Source organism: Callionymus lyra, chromosome 1, assembly GCF_982586985.1.
Source record: "Callionymus lyra chromosome 1, fCalLyr1.hap1.1, whole genome shotgun sequence".
Lineage (NCBI taxonomy): Eukaryota > Metazoa > Chordata > Actinopteri > Syngnathiformes > Callionymidae > Callionymus > Callionymus lyra.
The window spans coordinates 52815639-52840715 of NC_141818.1; the positions used below are offsets into that span (position 1 = coordinate 52815639).

General features: G+C 39.3%; 1 protein-coding gene across 2 annotated transcripts in view; it reads left to right on the plus strand.

Annotated features, from left to right (window-relative positions):
- The window catches only part of dmxl1 (Dmx like 1), a 73620-nt gene that overhangs the window by 18571 nt on the left and 29972 nt on the right, over nt 1-25077 (plus strand). For both annotated transcript variants that reach the window (XM_087812382.1, XM_087812387.1), the window contains exons 10-30: nt 2605-2794; nt 4520-4696; nt 4761-4999; nt 6287-7007; nt 8452-8573; nt 8677-8766; nt 9050-9149; nt 9219-9338; nt 10357-10563; nt 12311-13509; nt 14247-14505; nt 16619-16752; nt 16853-17039; nt 17111-17221; nt 19327-19496; nt 19842-19939; nt 20683-20848; nt 21870-21998; nt 22084-22222; nt 23049-23842; nt 24752-24850. In XM_087812382.1, coding sequence (XP_087668508.1) covers nt 2605-2794; nt 4520-4696; nt 4761-4999; nt 6287-7007; nt 8452-8573; nt 8677-8766; nt 9050-9149; nt 9219-9338; nt 10357-10563; nt 12311-13509; nt 14247-14505; nt 16619-16752; nt 16853-17039; nt 17111-17221; nt 19327-19496; nt 19842-19939; nt 20683-20848; nt 21870-21998; nt 22084-22222; nt 23049-23842; nt 24752-24850 — 5451 coding nt within the window. The remainder of the gene's footprint in view (nt 1-2604; nt 2795-4519; nt 4697-4760; nt 5000-6286; nt 7008-8451; nt 8574-8676; nt 8767-9049; nt 9150-9218; nt 9339-10356; nt 10564-12310; nt 13510-14246; nt 14506-16618; nt 16753-16852; nt 17040-17110; nt 17222-19326; nt 19497-19841; nt 19940-20682; nt 20849-21869; nt 21999-22083; nt 22223-23048; nt 23843-24751; nt 24851-25077) is intronic.

Consider the following 25077-nt stretch of genomic DNA (forward strand, 5'->3'; position numbering starts at 1 on the left):
GTTTATTTAGGGGTTTTTAGCCAGTTCTTTGACAATTTCCTATTTTAAATAAACTATTATAAGATTGAAGATGGAACATTATAACTAGAAAATTCAAGACTGTGACTGTAGACATATCTTTATATTTTCATCCTCAGTTTTGGTGCCTTTAAAAAAATACTTCTCTTTATTTTTTTATGTTTCATTAAAGTATTTGAGTCACATCTAATGTCTAAAATATTAACTTTTTAACTGTAAGGTTTAGATCAGGCAGACTTTTAACTTGGGGAACATTTCACCTTCTCTGGTCTTCAGTTATTTTAAGCTGTTTGTTGAATCATTAGTTTAAAATAAAATTTAAAATGTTTTATTATAAAACATGAAGCATTTTCCCCTCAATAGAATTTGCCTCAATAAAAATGAAAAAAGTCAGACTTTTCTACGAGTTAATTTAAACCTTTATACATGACAATCGAATAAGAAAATGACTAAACTAAAAACAGCACGAGGAAACAAACTAGGGTTTAAAAATGGAAATGGGGGTTTCTGAAGTTCAAAGTGAAATTAATTGCCTCTCAAGACACAGATTGCTTTCGGAGCTTCCACAAACTGCACCGAAACACATTCTCCTCGTTCCGTGATTTCTGTCTCCATTAGAATGCTTAGCTTTTTTACTCCGCTCACGTCTTCCCTCTAATCACCCTTTGTAGTGTTTGGAAGCAGCTTTTGATTCGTCGATGTGTCCGGTTCACTCCGGAGAGCTGAACGTTCGTGCCGCTCACCGGTGCTTTGATAGCTCAGGGCAGATGAGACGACTAACAAAAAGAGTATGCAAATGAAGCCTTGAGGTAGTTGTGTTTGCGCACAAGAATACATGTTTGGAACGGTTCATTAAATCACTGACGACTGGAGCACCCATGCTACGCTACAGAAAGAAACAAATATTGTGATTTGGACATATGACCCACGTTGAACTCAGTCATGTGAAAAAATTAGACCATTTCAAACTCTTAAGCAAGAAAAATGAACTACCAGTGATATTTGTATCCAAATCACACTGCAAAGTATAGTTTTCCTGGAGCCTGCACTATTCCATAACCCCCCCCTCTGGATTTGAAAAAGATGGAGGAAGAGAAATGTGGTTCTTAAGTAGGGAAAATAGTCAAAGTTTATGTGAATCAAAGACTTGCTGACAAGATATGTGAGAAGATTTTGTTTTCAATGAGACTCAAGTTATACAATGAAATATTTAGTCATTCAGTTAATAATCCATCTTCTTTGATCCTATCAGAGTTATGCAGTGGAACCAACTTATCATGTCTGACAAGTCTGTAATCGGTCAATTACGTCTAGCTTTTTTAGTCTCGACTCCTTTGGCTGCCGTCGTCCCTCATTACATCTTAGTACAGGCTTCGAATTTAAACTAGTTTAGGACAAGTGTTGCTTCAAAGAAGAGCATCAATTTTAGGGCACTGAGGCAAACATTTATTTCGAAGTAGGGGCACCGAAGCAAATGTATATGTGTGTGTGTTTGTTTATATATATATATATATATACCTATCATGCTCTTGTTAACACCTATTGAAAGCAACAAGAAAGTAAAATGACAATTTATTAATACATACAGATGTATTGTAGAGGATATTATAAACTAAGAATGACAATTGCATTTTATATACAGTATATCAATATTATCGTTTTCATTAGCGGCTTGTATCTAATGTTTACAAAAAGTATACAAATCCACGTATGTTACACACTTGGTCGCTGATGGCTACAAATCAAAATAAACACATAAACAACATGGACAGGTTCATGAACTGGTGAGTTTCGAGGGCAAACGAACCACTAAATACTTTTGGCATTTGAACAATAAAATAAACCTAAAAAAGTTGTGTATTTTGTTGTAATTTTGTTGAAAAGTCAAGTCGTGATGATATTATTATGTTCATTCAACGAAACAATTGCGCTACCAGTGTTTATTAACAAATTAAAAGCCAAGGACGGTCACGGCAAGTTACGTTGCCGCGGTGAAATCCGAACCCTGTTAATATTATTATGATCAAGCTGAGCAAAATGTTGAACTCCGCTTATGAAACCAAGTCATTTTTAGTGGGCTGCCAGGTGTTTGCTGTCAGCAGATCATTGAAATGATTATTTTTCTGATCTATAAATATGTATACAAGTGTTGAAGATGAGATGAAGAACAGTGATTATCAATGTCTAAAATACAAAGACAATATGAACAGTAAAACTTAAGTCGAAAGAAGTACATTTCTTCCGCAAAGGATAACAAACATGAATATAATAAAGATAAATCCGTGCTCAAAAAATCATCAGAGTCAAACTTCCAGTTACAGACACTTAGTTGGTTAATGTATTACATTTTATTCATCACATTGTGAAAATATAATGGCCCCTTGTGTTATTGGGTTAGAATGTAATGTGGTGGTTAAAACCTTTCAAGTGTCATCAGTCAAGTTGTTATTTTGAGTGACTCCTCTCAATGGAAAAATAAAAAGATAGAATAAATTCATAAAAAGAAGGATTCCTGTTAAAGGTCGAACTTAACCCCACTTTTTAATCGTTTCGTTTGCGCTTAATCTTGGACTTATTTCTTCCCAGTTGAACATTCAAGGGTCGTGGAGCCCACCCTTGTATCGGGACGTGCCTCAGCCCTCGATGACCGGCTGCCTGCAGAAGGATCAGAGCCGACACTGCAACCACAAGAGCGGCAGCAGCAGCTGCAACACTCTGCCTCATGCCAACGCGCTCTGTCACTTCCACATCGCTGCCAGCATAAACCCTGCTACAGGTGAGGATGAACACATTTAAGCCTGACGAAAATCCTGTCCTTCTTCCCAGCTTCCAAACTTGCTACAAGGATTTGAGTAATGGGAAAAGAGAGAATTATGTGGAAGGAAATATTTTCTTACTGTAGCTTGATAGATAAAGGGCTTTAAAAGTCTGACTTAAAGTTACATTTTTGTACTTCTTGGTGACTTTATGGTAAAATACAGGCCTGTGGTTCATTGACATCCCGGCAAATGTATGTATTTATTCACGATGCCATTAAAAAACTGTACATTTTACTGGCGTCAACGGCTACATGTTTAAATGGTTGCACAGATATCAGATCATAAATGTTTGGACAAATCAATAACCACTTAGTTTTCTTCTCTCCTCGTCGTTCATTCCTCACGATGTATTCATGCGTGTCAAATGACGCCAATGAGGCGTGTGTGTTTCGGTCATGTGATGTGGCTTTGGTTTGAATAAAGTTTTGAGACATCAACAGGGACAATTCACAAGATTTTATAAAGGAGAAAAGTACAAGTATTGTATTCATACGTAAGCATTTATTCTCCTTATGGAAGTTTAAAATGTTTGTAAATTACTAAATAGATATAGTGCGGAGTAATATTACGCAGAGTAATATTATGCAGAGTAATACTACGATGTCTTCGCCGAGTAATACTGCGCGGAGTTATACTACTGTGACTCACTGACTAATACTATGGTGACTTGCGGCATATTACTACGATGACTTGTGTAGTAGTGCTACGGTGACTCGCGGGGTAATACTACGGTGTCTCGCGGAGTAATACTACGGTGTCTCGCGGAGTAATACTACGGTGTCTCGCGGAGTAATACTACGGTGTCTCGCTGAGTAATACTACGGTGTCTCGTGGAGTAAGACTAGGGTGTCTTGCAGAGTAATACTACGGTGTCTCGTGGAGTAAGACTATGGTGTCTTGCAGAGTAATACTACGGTGTCTCGCGGAGTAATACTACGGTGTCTCGCGGAGTAAGACTACGGTGTCTTCGGCGAGTAATACTAGGGTGTCTCGCAGAGTAATACTACGGTGTCTCGCGGAGTAATACTACGGTGTCTCGCGGAGTAAGACTACGGTGTCTTCGGCGAGTAATACTACGGTGTCTTCGGCGAGTAATACTAGGGTGTCTCGCCGAGTAATACTACGGTGTCTTCGCTGAGTAATACTAGGGTGTCTCGCGGAGTAATAATACGGTGTCTTCGCTGAGTAATACTAGGGTGTCTCGCGGAGTAATACTACGGTGTCTCGTGGAGTAATAATACGGTGTCTTCGCTGAGTAATACTAGGGTGTCTCGCGGAGTAATAATACGGTGTCTTCGCTGAGTAATACTAGGGTGTCTCGCGGAGTAATACTACGGTGTCTCGTGGAGTAATAATACGGTGTCTTCGCTGAGTAATACTAGGGTGTCTCGCGGAGTAATAATACGGTGTCTTCGCTGAGTAATACTAGGGTGTCTCGCGGAGTAATAATACGGTGTCTTCGCTGAGTAATACTAGGGTGTCTCGCGGAGTAATACTACAGTGTCTCGTGGAGTAATAATACGGTGTCTTCGCTGAGTAATACTAGGGTGTCTCGCAGAGTAATAATACGGTATCTCGCTGAGTATTTCTATGGGGTCTCGCGGAGTAATAATACGGTGTCTCGCTGAGTATTTCTATGGGGTGTCGTGGAATAATTGAACTCTATATTTTGTAACTGGCAGACATTCCTCTACTTCCCTCCATCTCTTCCCTGAGCGGTGTTGACGATGACGAACCTGGGGGTCCCTTCACCGTCCACTGGCTGAACAACAAGGAGCTACACTTGACTCTCGCCATGGAGGTTTTCCTGCAGCAGCTTCGCGACAACATGGAGCAGCAGAGTGAAGGATTCCATGAAGGTGAGGAGAAAAGTGAAAGAATGCCTTTTTTTATTCCACTCACACAAATCTTTCCGTCATCAAGAGAACGAAACGGACGACAACTTCGAAGAGGGTGACGGTTGCAGACCTGATGATGTCCAAGACCCACCTATGCAGCAGCTTCCCATGGCAGCGGTGGAGCACCAGGTGGACGTGCTGGTGGAGGAGTGGAATAAAGCTGCCGACATGTTGTTCAGCGTCCACCCCATGGACGGCTCCCTGTTGGTCTGGAATATCGACTGGTTGGATGAATACCATCCGGGAATGTTCAGGCAAGCTCAGGTAATATTATGGTGTTTCCTATTCAGTTTTATTACGATTGTCGAATCGTAAAAAAGTAATCTGAAGAAATGTTTATCAGTTTTATATACAAGATGAGGAAAAATGTCCCAGCAAATCACAATGTGCAGCAGTGGCGAGGAAAAACCTTCCTTTCAAAGGCAGAAACGTGGAGCAGAACCAAACTCTCTGTGACTGAGAGGAGAAATGAGATAAAAAGCAAAGAGGGAAGAGAGGGAGATTAAAAATGTTGAGCACATGTATTAAACTCAAAGGCACCGGGGCCAAATCTGTACTGTCAATTTATCAAAGGAGGCTCAAAATCAAATGAGAGTAATGTTCATGTTGATATTGGGACCTACAAGGATGTCGCTAAATAATGTAAATTGCAAATACAATTATACTGAGACTTCTAGCAAGATTTCAACTGACCTTGTAAGGAAAGAAATGTGAAGAACAAAGACGGAGACGGTAGTGTAATTTGAATTTCTGTTACATCTTGGTAAAGATACATCTGTTCGGCCTTCAATTACTCAAAACTGCTAAAAATAAATTTGCCCATCTTTATTTTTGAGCTTGACTCGCCTGGTTTATTCGTCTTTACTCTTTCCAGCTTCAGTTTGATCAACAGAAGTGTAATCATTTGATGGTGCTTTGATTCTGTGCCATTTCTTTGCTCCATTTCTTAGTTTGTGATATTTTTGAGATGCACTTCCGTTGTCTGATCTCTTACAAATCAATCTATTAATTATCTTTCTTTACACAAACAGATCACAAATAAAAGTGAGCCCAAAGAGGGTTAAAATAAGTTTTTTACCATCAATTTTATACTCTGATTTTTGGCTATTTCTTTAGTTTCTCCATCTTTATATGTTTTTTTTTTGTTTTTTTTAATCATAAGGAAAGTGATACATTAGCATTTTCTAATAAGAGTTTAAATTATGCAATGATTCTGACGCTTTAGCTCCTCCTAATGAAGTTCCATTCAGCCGTGGAGAGAATACTAATCGCATGCAACCGTGAGTGAGACTCACTGGTCCCTTGATGGATTTTGAATGCGTTTAATTATGAGAATCTTCAGGCCTAGCTGTCTGATAATTAAGCTCAGCTGACTTCTGTCAGATTCCTCGGTTACAATTATTTTTCTTATCCTCCCATTAAATGTCTTTGATACAGTCCAGGTGCAGAATCCTACAATTAGTTGCTAATGTAAGCTTTAAAGAACATGTTCTTTATACTGTTGAATAGTTTTGCATAAAGAGTAACTTTATCTTTCATTATCTGTCGCAGGTTTCGTTCGTGTCCAGAATCCCTGTGGCGTTCCCGACGGGTGACGCAATCTCGCTGAGTCACAGCGTGGTCATGTACGCCTGCAACAAGAACGTGGATCTGGCGATCCAACATGGCAGGCAGAGACATCCCGGAAGCACACTGCAGACTCAAGCCAAATCCGCTCTGATCAGCTACGGAGGTCAGGGAAAGTCCGCCATGTGCAACAGCCTCCGCCTGAGCATCTTCACCCCCAACGTGCTGATGATCTCCAAACACGCCGACGGATCCCTGAACCAGTGGGCTGTCGGCTTCGCCGAGGACTCCGCTTTCTCCACGGTGCTCAGCGTGTCGCACAAGTCCCGGTACTGCGGTCATCGCTTCCACTTGAATGACCTGGCCTGTCATTCACTGCTTCCTCTGCTGCTCACCACTTCCCACCACAACGCCTTGAGGACTCCCGAAGCAGACAGCATCCTGAACCCTCCCGAGGCCTTCTCTTCCGGCTACTCCGATTCGGGGTCTCTGGCTCGTGGATCGCGGTCCAGTCGAGCGTCCCTCGGCGCCATCTCCCAGGATCCTAACGCCATCTACAGTGAGCTGATCCTGTGGCGGGTGGATCCTGTCGGGCCTCTATCTCTGTCGGGTGGTGTGTCAGAGTTGGCCCGGATCAATTCTCTGCATGCGTCGGCTTTTTCAAACGTAGCCTGGCTTCCTACGCTCATTCCAAGCAGCTGTTTGGGTAAGATGCTGTTTATTTTCCAACAAATCACTTTTGCTACTTTGTCACCAATTCAGCACATAGTCTTGTTTGTACTAATTATTTAATACAATGATTTGACATTTTAATTTCAAAAAATGTCCTAAAAATATCTGAAACCACTGAGCAATAATGAAAAAACAATAAAAAATAAACTACACAGATTGTCAACAAATATGTATAAACCATTTAAAAAAAATTTTTTTTAATAGAATACATACAGAGAACTGTTGAAAGTTGTAGCAAGATGTAATATAGTAATTTATAAAACATTAAATTGTTAGAGAAGATTTGATCCAGGTAGAATATATAGAAAATGTCTATTGGTTGACATCAGGGGCACATAAAAACTGTTGAAGTTTGGTCTAGAGTAAGTGAAAAATCAGAAGATAAGAATTACGGTACAAAGTTAAAGTTATGTTATTTAAAAAAAGAAACAAAGTTAAAGTTATGTTATTTACAAACAAAAACAAAGTTAAAGTTATGTTATTTACAAACAAAAACAAAGTTAAAGTTATGTTATTTACAAACGGAAACAAAGTTAAAGTGATGTTATTTACAAACAAAGTTAAAGTTATGTTATTTACAAACAAAAACAAAGTTAAAGTTATGTTATTTACACAGAAACAAAGTTAAAGTTATGTTATTTACAAACAAAAACAAAGTTAAAGTTATGTTATTTACAAACAAAAACAAAGTTAAAGTTATGTTATTTACAAACAAAAACAAAGTTAAAGTTATGTTATTTACAAACAAAAACAAAGTTAAAGTTATGTTATTTACAAACAAAAACAAAGTTAAAGTTATGTTATTTACAAACAAAAACAAAGTTAAAGTTATGTTATTTTCAAACAAAAACAAAGTTAAAGTTATGTTATTTACAAAGCCGTCATATCATATTTCATTACAATGATTCATGACCTCATCAGTTTCATCCTTCATCCATCAATGGAAGTCTAGAAACAGAACATCCATCAACTGCTACAAACTGGGACATGGAAACTTTTGCGACATTTAGCGAGTGCTCATGGGAAATGTAATCTCCCGTCGGGCTGAACACTAACACTTTAGTCCAGTGGTGTCGCTCGACTTCAAAGCGCATAGAGCTGCTTTAATTTCGCGATTTGTTTGAACGATTAGATATTAAATTATAGTAAGTAAGTAATATTTATTTATATAGCGCTTTTCGAGACCAGGGTCACAAAGCGCTTAAACAATCAAAACAATACTCAAAAAAGTACTGATCCTGAATTTGTAATGTACAGACAGAGTTCCTGTTTATCTTTTATAAAGAAGAGGATTATTGAATAATTAAGTCCCTCCTTTTTTACTTTGTTTTATTGTTTTTGACTACATTTTTTTTATTTATCTTTAAATTCTTCCTCGACATAAACTTGATTATTTGAATTAATTCAAACCTTCACAGGCGTGTACTGCAACTCGCCCAGCGCCTGTTTTGTGGCGAGCGACGGCCATTCACTGAGACTCTACCAGGCCGTCATTGAAGCGAAGAAACTGCTCAGTGAACTTTCCAATCCTGAGATATCAGTAAGTGTAGCCTCTGCACGTCAGGAGGATTTAAAATATTGATGAAGCTCAACAAGGTTTATTGTTGTTCCTGATCTTAACGGACGTTCTTGTTTTGTCGCAGAAATATGTGGGTGAGGTTTTCAACATCATCAGCCAACAGTCGACGGCGAAACCTGGGTGCATCATTGAGTTGGACGCCATCACTGATTTTGTAAGTGCACTTAGGAGAAAATAAATCTGTGATATATAGCCTTCTGCTTCAGATGGAGCTAATGTCGGTCGTTACAAAGATCTCCTGACTAAGATGGAAACTCAATGTCAAAGATATCGTTTGTTTAATTTGACTGATGAGGTTCTAAACTGTCACATGATGTCAGCAATAAAAGATGATCCATATAAGGTCCAGCTATTTACTTTTTACATTAATGGAACTTCTCTTTTTGTCTTAAACATCACAATTTCCGACACGTTTTTCATCACTAATGTATTTTCAGCAAGGAAAGGAGACTCGGCTCTTGTACGTATTCGAGGAGGAACTGATCTTCGGCAACGAACAGTTCAACGCTCAAGACGATTCAAATCTGGATCAAACCGGTACATACTTCTGCTAAAAATGATGGTTTGTCGTGTCGTTGACTCATGTTTCTCGTTTGTGACTCGCAGCCTCGAGCAACTCCACGTTCTCGGCACGTTTCTTCCTGGTGGTCGTGGAGGGGTCGCCCAACGGACGCTCGCTGCTACACATGTGGCATCTCCATCTTTCTGCTCTACCCATCACCGTCGGTGTGTAGCTTGTGTTGTGTGCCAGTTGTGTTGTTCTCTGCAGGATATTTTATTGTTCAGGTCAACGTGACTCTTGACTAGAAATGTATGTATAGTAATGTTATTTAATTTAAAACAGGATTATAGCAGATCCTGAAAAAGTCTTAAATGTACAATGTATTCTTCTTATTAAAGATAACATTCAAATATAAACATACAATGTACATACAATACAATATAAACCAGTACGTCTTAATGGAACTACATGATGAATAAGTTTGTTGTATTAACATATCGAAAACGGGGATTTGGAGCTTTTTTTAATGCATATTTTTCACAATCAAAAACACAGTAACTACCAGATCTTAAAAAAAAGACACTTTGATTCGGCGAATGAATACAAATATCAATGATAAATCCCAGTGTATTTTTCCAGAACCTTTTTATTGATTCCTCAGTGAATGAATGAAAGCTGTTCCTTAAATAATTCCTATAATTATTTCTAGAATAAAAGTTATTTCCTTAGAACCAAAAGTTACATGATGTACATGAACTACATGATGAATATGTTTGTTGTTTTTAAAATATAGAAATGTATGGGAAAATATATTTATTTAAAAATAAACAAAATCTCAGATTCAAAAGAAAGAGGCCTTTACTTTGGGCGACAGTTAAATTGAATGAGAATCGTCTGTCCAGCCAACAGTTAAGGCTGAATACAGTACCTGGAAACTTTTGAGTCACAATGTACATTTTCCTGGACATCTTTCCAAATCATGCTTGTTTTTCTTTTAACTTTTACATTTTGTGGAGTTGATCTTAAATCTCTCTGTCAATTGGTATTTAAAAGTATTAAGTAAACTTTCCTTAAGCCGTAGGAACCCTGTAAAATGTGACTTGTATTCATAGATATTCCTTCTTTGCATGACCCAAAACTGTTTAAGGTTCTGAACACCTGTGTGTGTGTGTGTGTGTGTGTGAGGGAGATAAAAATAAAATAATGAGTCGACTTCTGCTTTTCCCGTTTTGCATTCCACAGATGAGACGGCAGGAAAAGATGCTTCTCCTCTCGGCGGCTCCCAGTTCAGCTTTGACATTTTCGGCTCTCCGGTGACTCAGAGAAATAAACCGTGCACCTCTAATCTGCAGAGCGCCTGTCGCCTCAGCCTCTCCAAGCACCGGGTGTACAGCCAGGAAATGGCTCTGCCGGCAGGAGTGGAAGTCCTTAGCGTCACGCCCTCGGCAGGTGAGCGGAGACATGAAACATGTGGTTCACTAAATGGAGGGATTCCAGTACCATCAGAGTATTGAATGATGGGATATAAAGTTCAACTAATGTGTTGATTTAAGTGTGTTGTTGTGATGTGTGACTCTATTGTATCATCAGTGTGTGTGTGTGTTGTTGTGATGTGTGACTCTATTGTATCATCAGTGTGTGTTTGTTGTTGTGATGTGTGACTCTATTGTATCATCAGTGTGTGTTTGTTGTTGTGATGTGTGACTCTATTGTATCATCAGTGTGTTTGTTGTTGTGATGTGTGACTCTATTGTATCACCGGTGTGTGTGTGTTGTTGTAATGTGTGACTCTATTGTATCATCAGTGTGTGTGTTGTTGAGATGTGTGACTCTATTGTATCATCAGTGTGTGTGTGTTGTTGAAATGTGTGACTCTATTGTATCATCAGTGTGTGTGTTGTTGTGATGTGTGACTCTATTGTATCATCAGTGTGTGTGTGTTGTTGAGATGTGACTCTATTGTATCATCGGTGTGTGTGTGTTGTTGTGATGTGTGACTCTATTGTAGCATCAGTGTGTGTGTGTGTGTGTTGTTGTGATGTGTGACTCTATTGTATCATCAGTGTGTGTGTTGTTGTGATGTGTGACTCTATTGTATCATCAGTGTGTGTGTGTGTGTTGTTGTGATGTGTGACTCTATTGTATCATCAGTGTGTGTTTGTACAAAACTCTCTTTTCATTGAAACAATGACATTAGAAAATAATCTTAAGCTCCGCCCACTGAAAACACTTTGTTTTTCTGGAGATGGAATCTTGTTTACCATAAGCACGCCCACTCTGTTGCTGTTGGTCAAACATGAAAGGTTTGTCACCGTCCGTCATCAATCCCAAAAGTCTCCACTTCTAAGGGACTCCGCTCTCGTAACCTCTTGTTCGCTGAGATTTTCAGGAGGGTTGTGTTTTGACATTAGTTGCCCTTTATAGTGATGGTTCACACAAACTTCACTCACTTTCTACTCTCACGTCAACTAATGTTGGTTATTTTCGGAGTAATCTGTTCTTTATAGAGTTATAGACAAAACATTTTGTTCATTTTAATGTAGCGACTGGAGCTCAGTTGTCTTCATACTCTTCAAAAAAAGACACTTAAAAACATCAAAAAGTTTATATTTTAACATAATTTGTAGCAGAAGCTTAAAGGACAACATCACACTAATTTCTATGTTAAAAAGTTGAGTAAGGTTTTTTAATCATTGAATATTTAATTGCAAAATAGATTAATAGATTTACGCATAGTTTGACAGTCTTGTTTCTGAAATACTGCCATCAGAAAGATAAGGCAAAAACGAAAGAGTACCGGGTTGTTAAATCTTTAAGCCAATCGCGTAATGCCAGGAGGATCATGTGATTGTTTGATCTAGTCGCTTGGCAACTAGTGGCACTATTGTAAACATTTTTACATTGAATTTTAAATTTAAATTATGTCATTTTAAATTATTGCATATAAAATATCAAACTTTATGGGATATTTTTTGTACACTAAACTTGTTTTTTTTGAACATTTTTATTTTATTTTAATGGTTAAACATTTTAATTCAAATTATTTAATTCAATGTTTAAAAGGAAAAACATTTGAAAAGATATATCCAATCATTAAAAACTCTGTTGGCACTGAAATACTTGTGAAAGGAAAAAAAAACCCCACAGCAATCTCAGTTTTTCTTGTTAAAAGTTTAAAATTGGATTTTTCTTCCAGGTCATCTCAGCGCCTCATGCTCACTGCCTGCTGACCGCGTGCCTTACCTGCTCGCCACTTCATGCTCTGATGGAAAAGTTCGATTCTGGAGGTGCAACGTCACCACGTCGGAGACCGTGGACAACCTGGTCTACCAATGGGAGGAGTGGCCTCTGCTTGTGGAGGCGGGGCTTCCCAACTGCAGCGCAGTGGGCGTGGCCGGCGTCCCCATGGAGGTCAGCTGCTGTCACACCGGACGCATCGCCGTCGCCTACAAGAAAACCCCGAACTCTTCTTCCGGTCTGACCCCCAGCAGCAGACTGTTGACCTCACCTCCCATCCTGGCCTCGTCTCCCTTCACGCAGAACAAAGAAAACGACACCAACACGTACCGGACTCCGTTGCTGATGCTGCAGAACGGTCAGAAACTGTCCTCCAGTCCTTGTCCAGCCGCCGCGAGGGAGTCCACGCTGCACATCGGGGTTTTCCAGTGCGAAGGAACAGGCGGCGCTCAGTGGATCCTGGAGCAAACCATCGTCGTCGACGGCTTGGATTCCACGTTCGGCAACTTGGATTTACCTCTGGACGTCCCCTGTGGCTTCGGCGGTAAAAGCTTGGTTCATCTGGACTGGGTCTCCCAAGAGGACGGATCTCATGTCCTCACCGTCGGAATCGGGACAAAGATTTACATGTACGGGCGTCTCTCCGGGAAACCTCGGCAGCTCGGCTTGTCGTCGGACGGCAGCAGCTTGTCCCGCCTGGTCCTGCTGAGATCCGTGGATCTGGTCTCCTCGGTTGAAGGGTCTCTGCCCATCCCCGTCTCCCTCTCCTGGGTGCGAGACGGCATCTTGGTGGTGGGAATGGACTGCGAGATGCACGTCTATTCCCAGTGGCAGCCCCCGACCCCGCCCAGACCCAACCCGGGTCTGGGACAGGACGCCGACATCAGCAGCAGCGTCTCGTCCATCATCTCCGCCGTGAGGCAGAGTCAGGAGGAGAGCCTGAGCGCCGGGGCGCCCATGTCGCTGCTGGCGCCGCCGAAGAAGGCCCTCACCAGGTCCATGATGAGTCTGGCCCAGAAGCTCAGCGGGAAGAAAACCGCCTACGACCTCCCGTTGGAAATGGAGGATTCTGGGCTCTTTGAAGCCGCACACGACCTCTCGCCGACCTTACCGCAGTACCACCCGGTGCAACTGTTGGAGCTCATGGATCTGGGGAAGGCAAGTGGAGACACAAGTGTATTTCAGTTGTTAATGTGTGGAAGTGAATCAGTATCGTCAGAATATTGAACAGTTGAACATATAATTGCAAATATTCCATTTTTTTTAACATTCATTTCAATAATTTCTATATCGAAAGGTTGGGTTTGTTCACTTTTTAGTAATTTAATTTAAATATTTATATTTTCAAAATTAATTATGTTTTTTACACATTCTTATTCCAATTATTCTAAAAATAATTTTAATATTTATTTGAATCCTTTAATGGTGCCACCAGAGGATACTATTATCAAACTTAGGTAATGTATTTTATTTTACTATTGGAATTAAACTCTAAAAAAAATAATCTCATTATTTATTCATTAATTTTTTTTAAATAATTCTAGAAATATATAAATACTTTTATGTAATTGTTTAAAAAAATAAAAGAGAAATTCAGGGCTTTCAAAAAATAAGTACATTTTAATTTGAAGACTTATAAATAAGTATTTAAAGAAGCGTTTTTTAATTATTGAAATTGGAACACCAAATTCTGTGTAAAAAAAACAAAACAACGAAACAAAACGTATTTTTGAGAACATTGGAATTGTTTTATTTAATTATTTGAAACAATTTAATATACATTTTTTAATTTCAATAAAAAAAGTTTCAACATTCATAAATTCGACCTTCAATATTTTGATGAAACTGATGTACTTTCATTTTAACGCATCATTAACAGTCATTATGTCTTCCAGGTCCATCGGGCCAAAGCCATCCTCTCGCACCTGGTGAAGTGCATCGCTGGAGAAATCGTGGCCCTCAAAGACACGAACCTGAACCAAGAGAAGCGAATCCGTTCCAGAACCATCAGCGCCGGAGGCAGCACCGCCAGAGACACCAAGATGTTCAGCAAGGCTGAGAACCCGACCTCGGACTACACAGAGATCAGCTCCATCCCTCCTCTGCCTCTGTACGCTCTGCTGGCTGCTGATGAAGACCTCGCACCCAACACTGGTGAGTAACAATAACAATACTATCAACAAGAAAAACTCTAATGACTCTAAAACGCTAATGTTGATGTTGTGTAATCATGATCAGAAATTGCTTTATTGACCAACTATAGTAACAATATTCTCCAGATCTAAGTTCTTCTTAAGGAATTTGTGTTTGTGTCCCGACAGGATTCATGGGTTAGAAATAATTGAGTAAATATACAAGAAAGTCAGAGCAAAATGTGGTTTTAAGTGAAGACAATGACGGTGACAAGGGTGGAAATCTGTAAATATTGAGGTTAGGAAAAGCTGTGTAAGTCAATATTGATACAGAATATTGATTGTGATTTTATTTTCTGTTTTTTTCCCGATACTGTATTGATAATCTAAAGTAATGTTTCTTGGGTTTTTGTTTTTTTTATAATTTCTTGGCTTTCAAATTTTATTTTATCAAAGTTATTTAATTGTTTATATTAAGATAAAGTTTAAATTCATTCAGATCCTTTATTTTATTTTATGCACAATTAACATGCAAATATTCCTGGCGTTTCTTCATGTTTGTGTTGCAATTTAACTTCTGGCCACTAGACGGCAGCAGTCATTCCGTTCTACACACTAAAAGAAACAATGAGATCCTGGCGATGACTGAGGACGAGAGGATACAGTGATTTTGGTATCAAAACAAATGAAAGCAGTTACGACTTCATCAAGAGTCATGTGGTCTCTAAATACTACAACACCAGAGTCAAGTACTGGACAATACTACACATATATACTTATTACTACACTATCACAACATCAAAGTCAAGTACTCGACAATACTACAAATATATACTTGTTACTACACTATCACAACACCAGACTCAAGTACTGGACAATACTACAAATATATACTTGTTACTACACTATCACAACACCAGACTCAAGTACTGGACAATACTACACATATATACTGGTTTCTACAGTATCACAACACCAGAGTCAAGTACTCAACAATACTACACATATATACTTGTTACTACACTATCACAACACCGGAGTCAAGTACTCAACAATACTACACATATATACTTGTTACTACACTATCACATGACCGGAGTCAAGTACTGGACAATACTACACATATATACTGGTTTCTACAGTATCACAACACCAGAGTCAAGTACTGGACAATACTACACATATATACTTGTTACTACACTATCACAACACCGGAGTCAAGTACTCAACAATACTACACATATATACTTGTTACTACACTATCACATGACCGGAGTCAAGTACTGGACAATACTACACATATATACTGGTTTCTACAGTATCACAACACCAGAGTCAAGTACTGGACAATACTACACATATATACTTGTTACTACACTATCACAACACCAGAGTCAAGTACTCAACAATACTACACATATATACTTGTTACTACACTATCACAACACCAGAGTCAAGTACTCAACAATACTACACATATATACTTGTTACTACACTATCACAACACCAGAGTCAAGTACTCAACAATACTACACATATATACTTGTTACTACACTATCACAACACCGGAGTCAAGTACTCAACAATACTACACATATATACTTGTTACTACACTATCACAACACCAGAGTCAAGTACTCAACAATACTACACATATATACTTGTTACTACACTATCACAACACCAGAGTCAAGTACTCAACAATACTACACATATATACTTGTTACTACACTATCACAACACCAGAGTCAAGTACTCAACAATACTACACATGTATATCTTTGTTCCTACATTACTATTCAAATAAAGTGTAAATTGTTGGTCAGTAATCTACAAAATAAAAATTACAAAATGAATAAATTAGTGCTTTAGTAAGACCTCATTATATTTGTGCCTTGGAAATAAAAAAAATATATATATGTTCATATTGTTTGTTTTTTTACCTTCTCCATTGTTTTTTTATGGAAATGTAAGATAAGGTAAAACTTTATTGATCCCTCAGGAGGTCTCCTTTTTCTCCTTTTTTTTGAATGTTAAACACTTGTTTCATACTCGTGAGTGCATTGAATCTGGTTGAATGTAAACCCTAATGCAACAAATGTGGATCTTGACGCCTCACATTCGTCCTCCACCAGATAAAGTGGGCAGCGTGAGCGGTGACAGCGGGCACGGCTCCAGCCACAAAGACACCTACGATGAGTTATTTCATACGCCCAGCATGGCAGACTATGATACACTGGACACCGACCAGGAGGAACCCGGGAATAAGGTTCGTCAATACATCTTCATCCATGACGTCCTTAGTTGACGAGCGTGTTTGTGGATTTTTTTCCGAGTGTGTTTGGCTCAGACTCTTGTTTCTCTGGCAGCTCATAGACTTTTCCAAGTACAGTCCCACATACTTTGGGCCGGAACACGCTCAGGTTCTGTCCAGCCACCTCCTCAGCTGCAGCCTGCCAGGTCTCACCCGCATGGAGCAGATGTCCCTCATGGCTCTGGCCGACACCATCGCCACCACCAGCACTGATCTCAAGCACAACCAGGACAAAAGCAAAGGTTTGAAAGAAAAAAAGGTTGTTTTTTCTTTTATATTTTAACTTAATATTCATCTTGTATTGACGAACCAGGTGGAGAAACTCTGGATGAATGTGGTCTGAGGTTCTTGTTGGCCGTCCGGCTCCACACCTTCCTCTCCACGTCTCTACCTCCTGCACACAGAGTTCAGCTGCTACGACAAGGTAGAGTGGAAATTACATTTGAATTCAGGTCACTTTCGAGGTCGGAGTGCTGGGTTGAAGGTGTTGTCGCTTCACCAGTGGAAATTTAAACTGTGATTATTAAGATTAAAGAATGATTTATCACACTGTACTAATGATGTACAAGGCCACGAACAAAAGTGCAAAATATCTGTTATGACGGAGAAAATAAAACGAATCTTGGAGGAAATATGACTTTCAGACAAAAGAGGATACTACTACTACTACTACTACTACTACTACTACTTTAAAAACCATTTCCATATCGGTCACAGGTGTTAAACAATGGAATGTACCAGAAAAGGATGTCAAACATTCAGCAACACTTAAGGTCTTTAAGAAAAAAGTTAAAAAATGAGACCATTGACTGGTACAAAATGATACATGATGGCGGATAAAGGTCAAAGAAGCTAATCAGACATGGATAACAAAAGAACATTCTGTAACTAAACGATGAGTTGAGCCTGAGAAACGTTGTCGATCGAACCAATTGGTGACTTTGTGACGTCGACTGTTGTAACATGTTGTGTCAAAGTGTCACAAGTAACAAGAAGCTGTTACACAAAAGTGAAATAAGCGAAAATATAAGATATGATGATTTCATTCTGAGGGACATGCATGTAGTTTGTGAACTAAGATTAATTGTGGGATGTTGATGATTTAAAAGATATTCATTCATTCATTATTGCAGTTTGAGTTAAGGTTAAGTTAATAGTGTTATTGGTAAGAATCTGGGGATACGATACAATACGTTGTGATTGATTGGAAACACTAAGTGTGTTGAGTGTCTTCAATTTGTTGAGCCACAGGAAACTAAACGCTAATCATTTCTCTCGCTTCAATCACTTTGATTTGCATCTGTTTGAACGATGTCTCGGGATGTTGTTAAAGACAAGTGACCGATTCAATCAGATAAGGAGACAACGCTCTTTGTTTGTTTTCATTTCACGACATATTTTCTGGTTTTCTTGTGACTAAGATTTGTTCCTGTTTCTGGGTAATAAACAACTCAGACTTGTGTATATAAAGAGGCGACGGAAACGGTTCAACTCTAGAGTGAAGATAGAACTGTTGTGACTTTAAATCGAATCTTATGTCTATTTTTTCTGAGTTTATAGCTTTAAGTCAGATTCCTAACCTGACAGTGATAATGTAAGGAAAACTATGTGTTTTTTAATGACTCTGGTGTTGTAGTATTTACAGACCACATGACTCTTGACGAAGTCGTAACTACTTTCATTTGTTTTCAAACAAAAATATGTCCAAACATCAGCTTTAAAAGCTGCTGGACTCACTGTATCCTCTCATCCTCAGTCATCGCCAGAATTTACAGACCACATGACTCCTGACGAAGTCGTAACTGCTTTTGATTTGTTTTCAAACCAAAATATGTCCAAACATCAGCTTTAAAAGCTGCTGGAGTCACTGTATCCTCTCGTCCTCAGTCATCGCAGGGATATCATTGTTTCTATAGCTGCGAATGAATGTTAATTTCCAGTTAAACCTTTTGCTAGACAAACGCTGAGATTATTTCTATGTTAATTGTAAATATTTTTTTTATTGTTTACGATGAGGTGTGAAAAAATACAGATACAACGCTTTTGAATATCGATTGGTTATTTTGGAAAGAAACTAAACAAATGTTTGAGTCTTTTGATATTTCCTTCCAGCCCTAGTGTGAGTTTCTTCTCAGAAGTGTTCGTCTCAGTTCAAAGAAGCTTGTAGTTGGCCACAGTGTTTCAACTTCCTTTGGACATTTTAATCTCGGCTCACAATGTTTGCCTCCGTCTTAATGCTTTTGGAAGAACACGAGATAACTCTGAAGGTGGAAGAGCTTTGTACTTTTGGAAAACATGCTGAGAAGCCAGAACCATGTCCTCTCCATGGTAACATCATTTAGATGAGAAAAGAATAAGAAAACGCCTGTAATGAACGAAGCCGCTCTCAGTTCTTCTACCTATTATGTTTCCTTAAGTGCTCTTCTATTTTGAAAACCTACCAAATGTAGACTTTTTTAATGATTCTTCGTGTGTATTTCGAGCCTGTGCATCATGATCTCGGGTGAAGCTTCCCTCGTCTCTCTCCAGGCTTGTCCACATGCCATTACGCCTGGGCTTTTCATTCCGAGGCAGAGGAGGAGCTGCTTAACATGCTGCCTGCACTGCAGAAGGGCGAGCCCACCTGGCCGGAGCTGCGCTCCATGGGGGTGGGCTGGTGGTTGCGCAGCACGAATAAACTACGGCGGTGCATAGAGAAGGTAAATCCACTGAAACACTTTCTACACGCCAGGCATTTTAACAGAGACATGGTGCAAGAAAAACAGGAAATTAATTGATCTCCTCAGAGGAAGCTACTGCAACGTGAACTTTATTATCACCTATTATTTGTTAATTAAAGCTCAGCAAATGCATCTTTTAATCACCCCACAACAATATAAAAGTAGCCAAACTACTTTTTTTTTTTCTATATCCCAGAAGAGATGAATGGCTTTACTTCCGTGAGGACATTCAGTTTAAATTAAATTCACACCCATCAAAGTGAGTGGGACGTGTTAACAGACACTCAATGCCTTTTCTGTTCCTCCCGTCGTCTTCCTACACAGGTTGCCAAAGCGTCTTTTCAGAGGAACAATGATCCTTTGGATTCGGCTCTATTTTACCTGGCGATGAAGAAGAAAGCCGTCGTCTGGGGACTTTACAGGTAGAAGCTTAAAAAAACATTCTTTGTTACGTGATCTTTTATTTTGGCCGGATTGGCTGAACAATCACTTTTTTAATTGAAATAACATCCAAAAATAAACGCAGAATTAAAGTGTTGTCTACCTTTTGATTCTTGATTAAAACATTATCTTTAAAAAATACTTGTATTCTTCTATCCAGTTTCTAAAAACTGAATGATTTAACCGTGTTAAACTGTAAGTAAGTAATTTGTATTTATACAGAGCTTTTCCAGACCAGGGTCACAAAGCGCTTAAACAATCAAAACAATATTCAATAAAGTATATACTTTAAAGGTCAAGATAAAACTGACTAGTCAATTATATCCTCTAAAGACCAGTCATGTCTCATGTAAGTCGATTTAATGCTGTCATTGTCTTTATCAACTCTATCATTCAACCACAAAATATCAAGTACAAAAGTTTTTTCTTACAAATGAAACTTCTACTTTTTAATAAAAATGTTTGACCACCTTGAGCAGCTTAAAAAATAAATAACTCTACTTTTTTTCTTCTCCGTCCTTGAAGAAATTCTTAATTTTGTGTTAAAAGGGATGAAGATGGTTTTCATCAGTTCTGAATTTTGAACATTTAGCTCCTCGTTCATCAAATCTTAGAAAAAGTTTGGACACCTGTGTTGTAGTCAAAATGACTCGTATTGAACTTTTATTATGTAATTCTAGGAACACGGACTCGTCTTCTGAATATGTTAATCAATTCTCCACAGGTCTCAGAAAAATGGCAAAATGACGGAGTTTTTCCGCAACAACTTCAGCGAAGACAGGTGGAGGAAAGCGGCGTTAAAGAATGCCTTTTCTCTTCTGGGGAAGCAGAGGTTTCAGCATTCGGCAGCCTTCTTCCTCCTGGCTGGCTCCCTCAAGGATGCTGTGGAGGCAAGTGAAGCACCGGCGTGTCATGAAGTGAATGTTTTCAAGGATTTCTGGGTTTTTTTCCTCGAGTTAAAGTGCCGTTCGTCAGGCTGACTGTGCCAGCTATGAAAAGTGCCAACTCTTCAATGTCAAATCTTCCTTCCACCAGGCGTTTGTGGAAACTGAGGAGCAAAATTACAAAGAGAAAATCAATAAAGCACTTTACTTTACTTCCACAGTTGACTTTAAATTGGTTTCATTATAGTTCTTGCAAATATTTATTCATGAAATCCATGTTCTTTACATCCATATGTTACTTGGCCAGTGTTGGCAAAGTTCACTTTCTACGTGAACTAGTTTCAAGTTCGTTCAAAGATATTTTTTTCGATACGTTGCAACAAACATTTTTAAAAGTATTGGCCCATTATATGAATTAAATGAAAAAAACATGTTGTTCTTTATTAATAGATGCATAAATACAATGTTCTATCGGGCAATAAATCAACATTTCCGCAGTAAAAAGGCATCAAACTTTGCATTTATATTTATTCAGGAGCTGCTGAACAGAAATGCAGAGTTAGATGTTTCTGATAATGTAGAGTAGCCTCAGGTTTATCTTATATTTTTAATACCAGTGTCCTGTTTTCACCCTGTATTTATATTTTTTATTTACAAGATGAGTAAACGCTTAAACATGTATAAATTAAAACAAAACAGAGAAGCAAATATATAGTTTTTCCTCCGTTTAACATCCTCCAGCAGCAAACACACCTACAGATTTATATAAAGTTTGTGAACCAGAGCGTATTTATGAAGGAAACTTCACCTTCATCAGATGGGCAACGATGTTTTGGTGCAGCTGGATGACCTCAGTTATGTTTAACCAATATTATAATGTGATACTTCAGTTCACGTTTGTTGAATACATGAACTAGTTCCTGAACTAACGTTCAGGCGCAACACTGTACTTGGCAACCCTTTAAAAAATGTCTCCAAGCAAAACTGTTTTGAACGTGCATAACGCCATCTTAAATGCATCCATCAGGTGTGTTTGGAGAAGATGCAGGACCTTCAGCTGGCGCTCGTCATCTCAAGGCTGTACGAGTCCGAGTTCGAAACATCGTCAACATACAAGAAGATCCTTCAGCGACACGTAGTGGGTCAAGACAAGCAGGTGCCAATCATTTTGTTCTGCACGTCTAAAAAAAAAATCTCCATGTTTTGTTTCGACAAAATAACAACTTTGACACATATGACAGATTCCCGCACATGAAGACCCGTTCATGCGCAGCATCTCTCACTGGGTCCTGGAGGACTACAGCAAGGCCTTGGACACGCTGCTGGTGGAGCCGGCGAGCAGCTCCAGGTCGGGTCCCGGCGAGACTCCATCTGTTGCCGGTGAGTCTGGTGCAGATGTCAGAGTGAAGGTTACCGAGTCACATAAACCTTTCCAGGAATCTTATCATTTGTATTTTAAAGTTGGACAGTTTTACATTTGGAATCTTGGATTTGAAGGTCCTTGTGAACCAGCATGATTTGAAAAATGTTGTTTTTCCGAAACATAGAAACATTATTTTTACGGCGCTGGTGTCTCAGCTTGCTCGTGGATAAAGGAATTCACAAGAGAACATTTCATTTCTCCACCTTGTCGTCTGCCTGTAATGAGATTTCAAGGTGACAAAATGCATCTTCTCTGGTTCGCTACAGGAATTTAGAATTTCTAACTACATCTGTGCACTTTTGCAATTTTTCAGTACATGTTAAAATACTTATTCCGTGATTTACTAAAGGAAAAGTATTTTCAAAATCAGTGATTATCTAATCATTTTTATACTTTTTTTTAGTTTAATAATTTTATTTACGAGTTCCTTATGTCATTAATCTAATTTTATTTTTTGGGATTTTATTTTATAATGTATCTCAAACACTGGTATCAAAAGGCATCAAACTTTGCATTTATATTTATTCAGGAGCTGCTGTTGGATGTTTCTGATAATGTAGAGTAGCCTCGGGTTTATCTTATATTTTTAGTACCAGTGTCCTGTTTTCTTTATAGTGCATCTCAAACGCTGGCAAACAAACATGTTGTGATTAATGTAATAATTGTGATTGTGCTACACAAAGAATTTCGATGAGCACTAACGTAAGTGAGAGGCTGAAATGATGAAAAGGTTCCTGGTCCGTTGGAACAATCTGACACCAATCGATGACTTTTGTGTTTCAGGATCCTTCACCTCCATGTGTAACCCTGAGGTCTTCAACTTCTACACGTACCTGCGCACTCACCCGCTGCTCCTCCGCCGGCATTTCGGAACCTCGGACAAGTCGAAGGTGGGCCTGACGGCGGAGCGTCGCCGGGCCGACTCCATCAGCCTCGGGGAGAGAAGGCTCTTCTTCACGGCTGCCTACGCTCACCTGCAGGCCGGCTGCCCCATGCTGGCTCTGGACGTGCTCTCCAAGATGCCCAAAGTTCGCCGGCATTCCGAACTCTTCCCGACGGATCCCACCGTCGACTCGGATCTCAGCGCGGGCAGTAAAAACGGGCCGACGTCGGAGCACGACTGGTCGCGTCCGGCTCTCAACGGCTACGATTCGGGCGGCGAGAGCTTCTCGGACAGTCAGGCCGACTCGGTGCTGAGCTTGGACTGGAGTCAGCCGTCGCACACGCTCCCGGAGGACTCGCTGGAGCTGAAGTGGGACAGCGACAAGGAGGAGGAGGATCACGAGGACGAGCGGGAAACCGGACCCGATGGGCGCAGCAACGGTCAAAGCGCCGACAGCAGCAGCGTCTTCCAGGACAGCCAGGGCGCCGCGTCGCCGCTGATGGAGACGGTGACGGAGGACAATGAGGACGACGACTGTCTCTTCATCTTGCCGGCTAACGATATCTTGGTGGCGCAGCTCAAGTTCACGGCTTGTTTGAAAATCATGACCAATGAGCTGAGGACGCTTTCCACCGGCTATGAGCTGGAAGGAGGAAAACTTCGCTACCAGCTTTACCAGTGGCTGGAAAGAGAGGTAAGCTCTCATCTGTGGTTCTTTTCATCTCCTGATCACATTAATGAATGTAGTTGAGATGTTGTACCTGGACTGGGAGTATAGTTTTCTCGATTCTAGTCTAATTATGTGAATTTATTTTAGTCCAGGGATGTGAAACTCAATCAAAATAGAGGCCAAAATATTACAAGATATTGTCTACATAATAAGTAAGTAAGTAATTTATATTTATAGAGCGCTTTTCCAGACCAGGGTCACAAAGCGCTTAAACAATCAAAACAATATTCAATAAAGTATATACTTTTTAAGGTCAAGATAAAACTGATAACACAACAGGAGTTCCAGAAAATCAAGGAAAAGCCTGAACAAATAAAAACGTCTTTAAGATGTTAAGTTGCTGTCTCGACAAAATGTTTATTTACCAAAATACCTGTGAGAGTTTAATCATATTATCTAAATTAATTGTACTCTCATTATTAGTCTCTGTATTTTATACACGTTTACATCTATTATATCTGTTCTTTATCTTATCTTAAACACTGGAATCTTTATAGGTCAAGAAACATTGACATTAATCGTCTTATTTTCTTTTCATTTGAGCTTTTAAATGATTGACTTATAAATGACTTATTTATATTGTTTTCATCTGAATATCGACATTAAACTGGTCCGTGATGCAAAAAAAGGTGGCCTTAAGACAGTAAATGTTGAATTTTCATTTGTTCCATTAATGGATTAGTTCTACTTATTACATCACAAAATACCTTCTATCACGTCTTCTCACAGTGGTCTTTCTTTCTTTTTTTTAGTGTGTGTTACATGTAACATCTATGTAATGTAGTGACCATTACAGACACCGATCTAATGCTTAAGTCTAGATGTATATTTTTGGAGATAAGAAAACTAAAGGTGCAGTTCTTCCTCCCACAGGTGGTGGCTCTCCAACATTGCTGCAGCTACAAGCCCTGCCTCCCGGAGCTGTCTGCTCATGATGATACCGTTTTCTCCGGCACGTTTGAGGAGGAACAGGTGGGTGTTCACAGAAAAATGGATCCTACTCCGGTTTAAAGCGCTGTGTGCTGCGGCAGCTTCAGGGTATATATCTGATCTTACACACCTCGATCTGATAAAAGAAAGATCAGCTGCTGTCTTTATGACTCATGAAACCAAAAAGCACAACCACCTGTAGAATAACACTTCAGTTATTCCTATGTATCATTATAATGTGATATTTCTTTATTTAGGTTAGGTAGAAC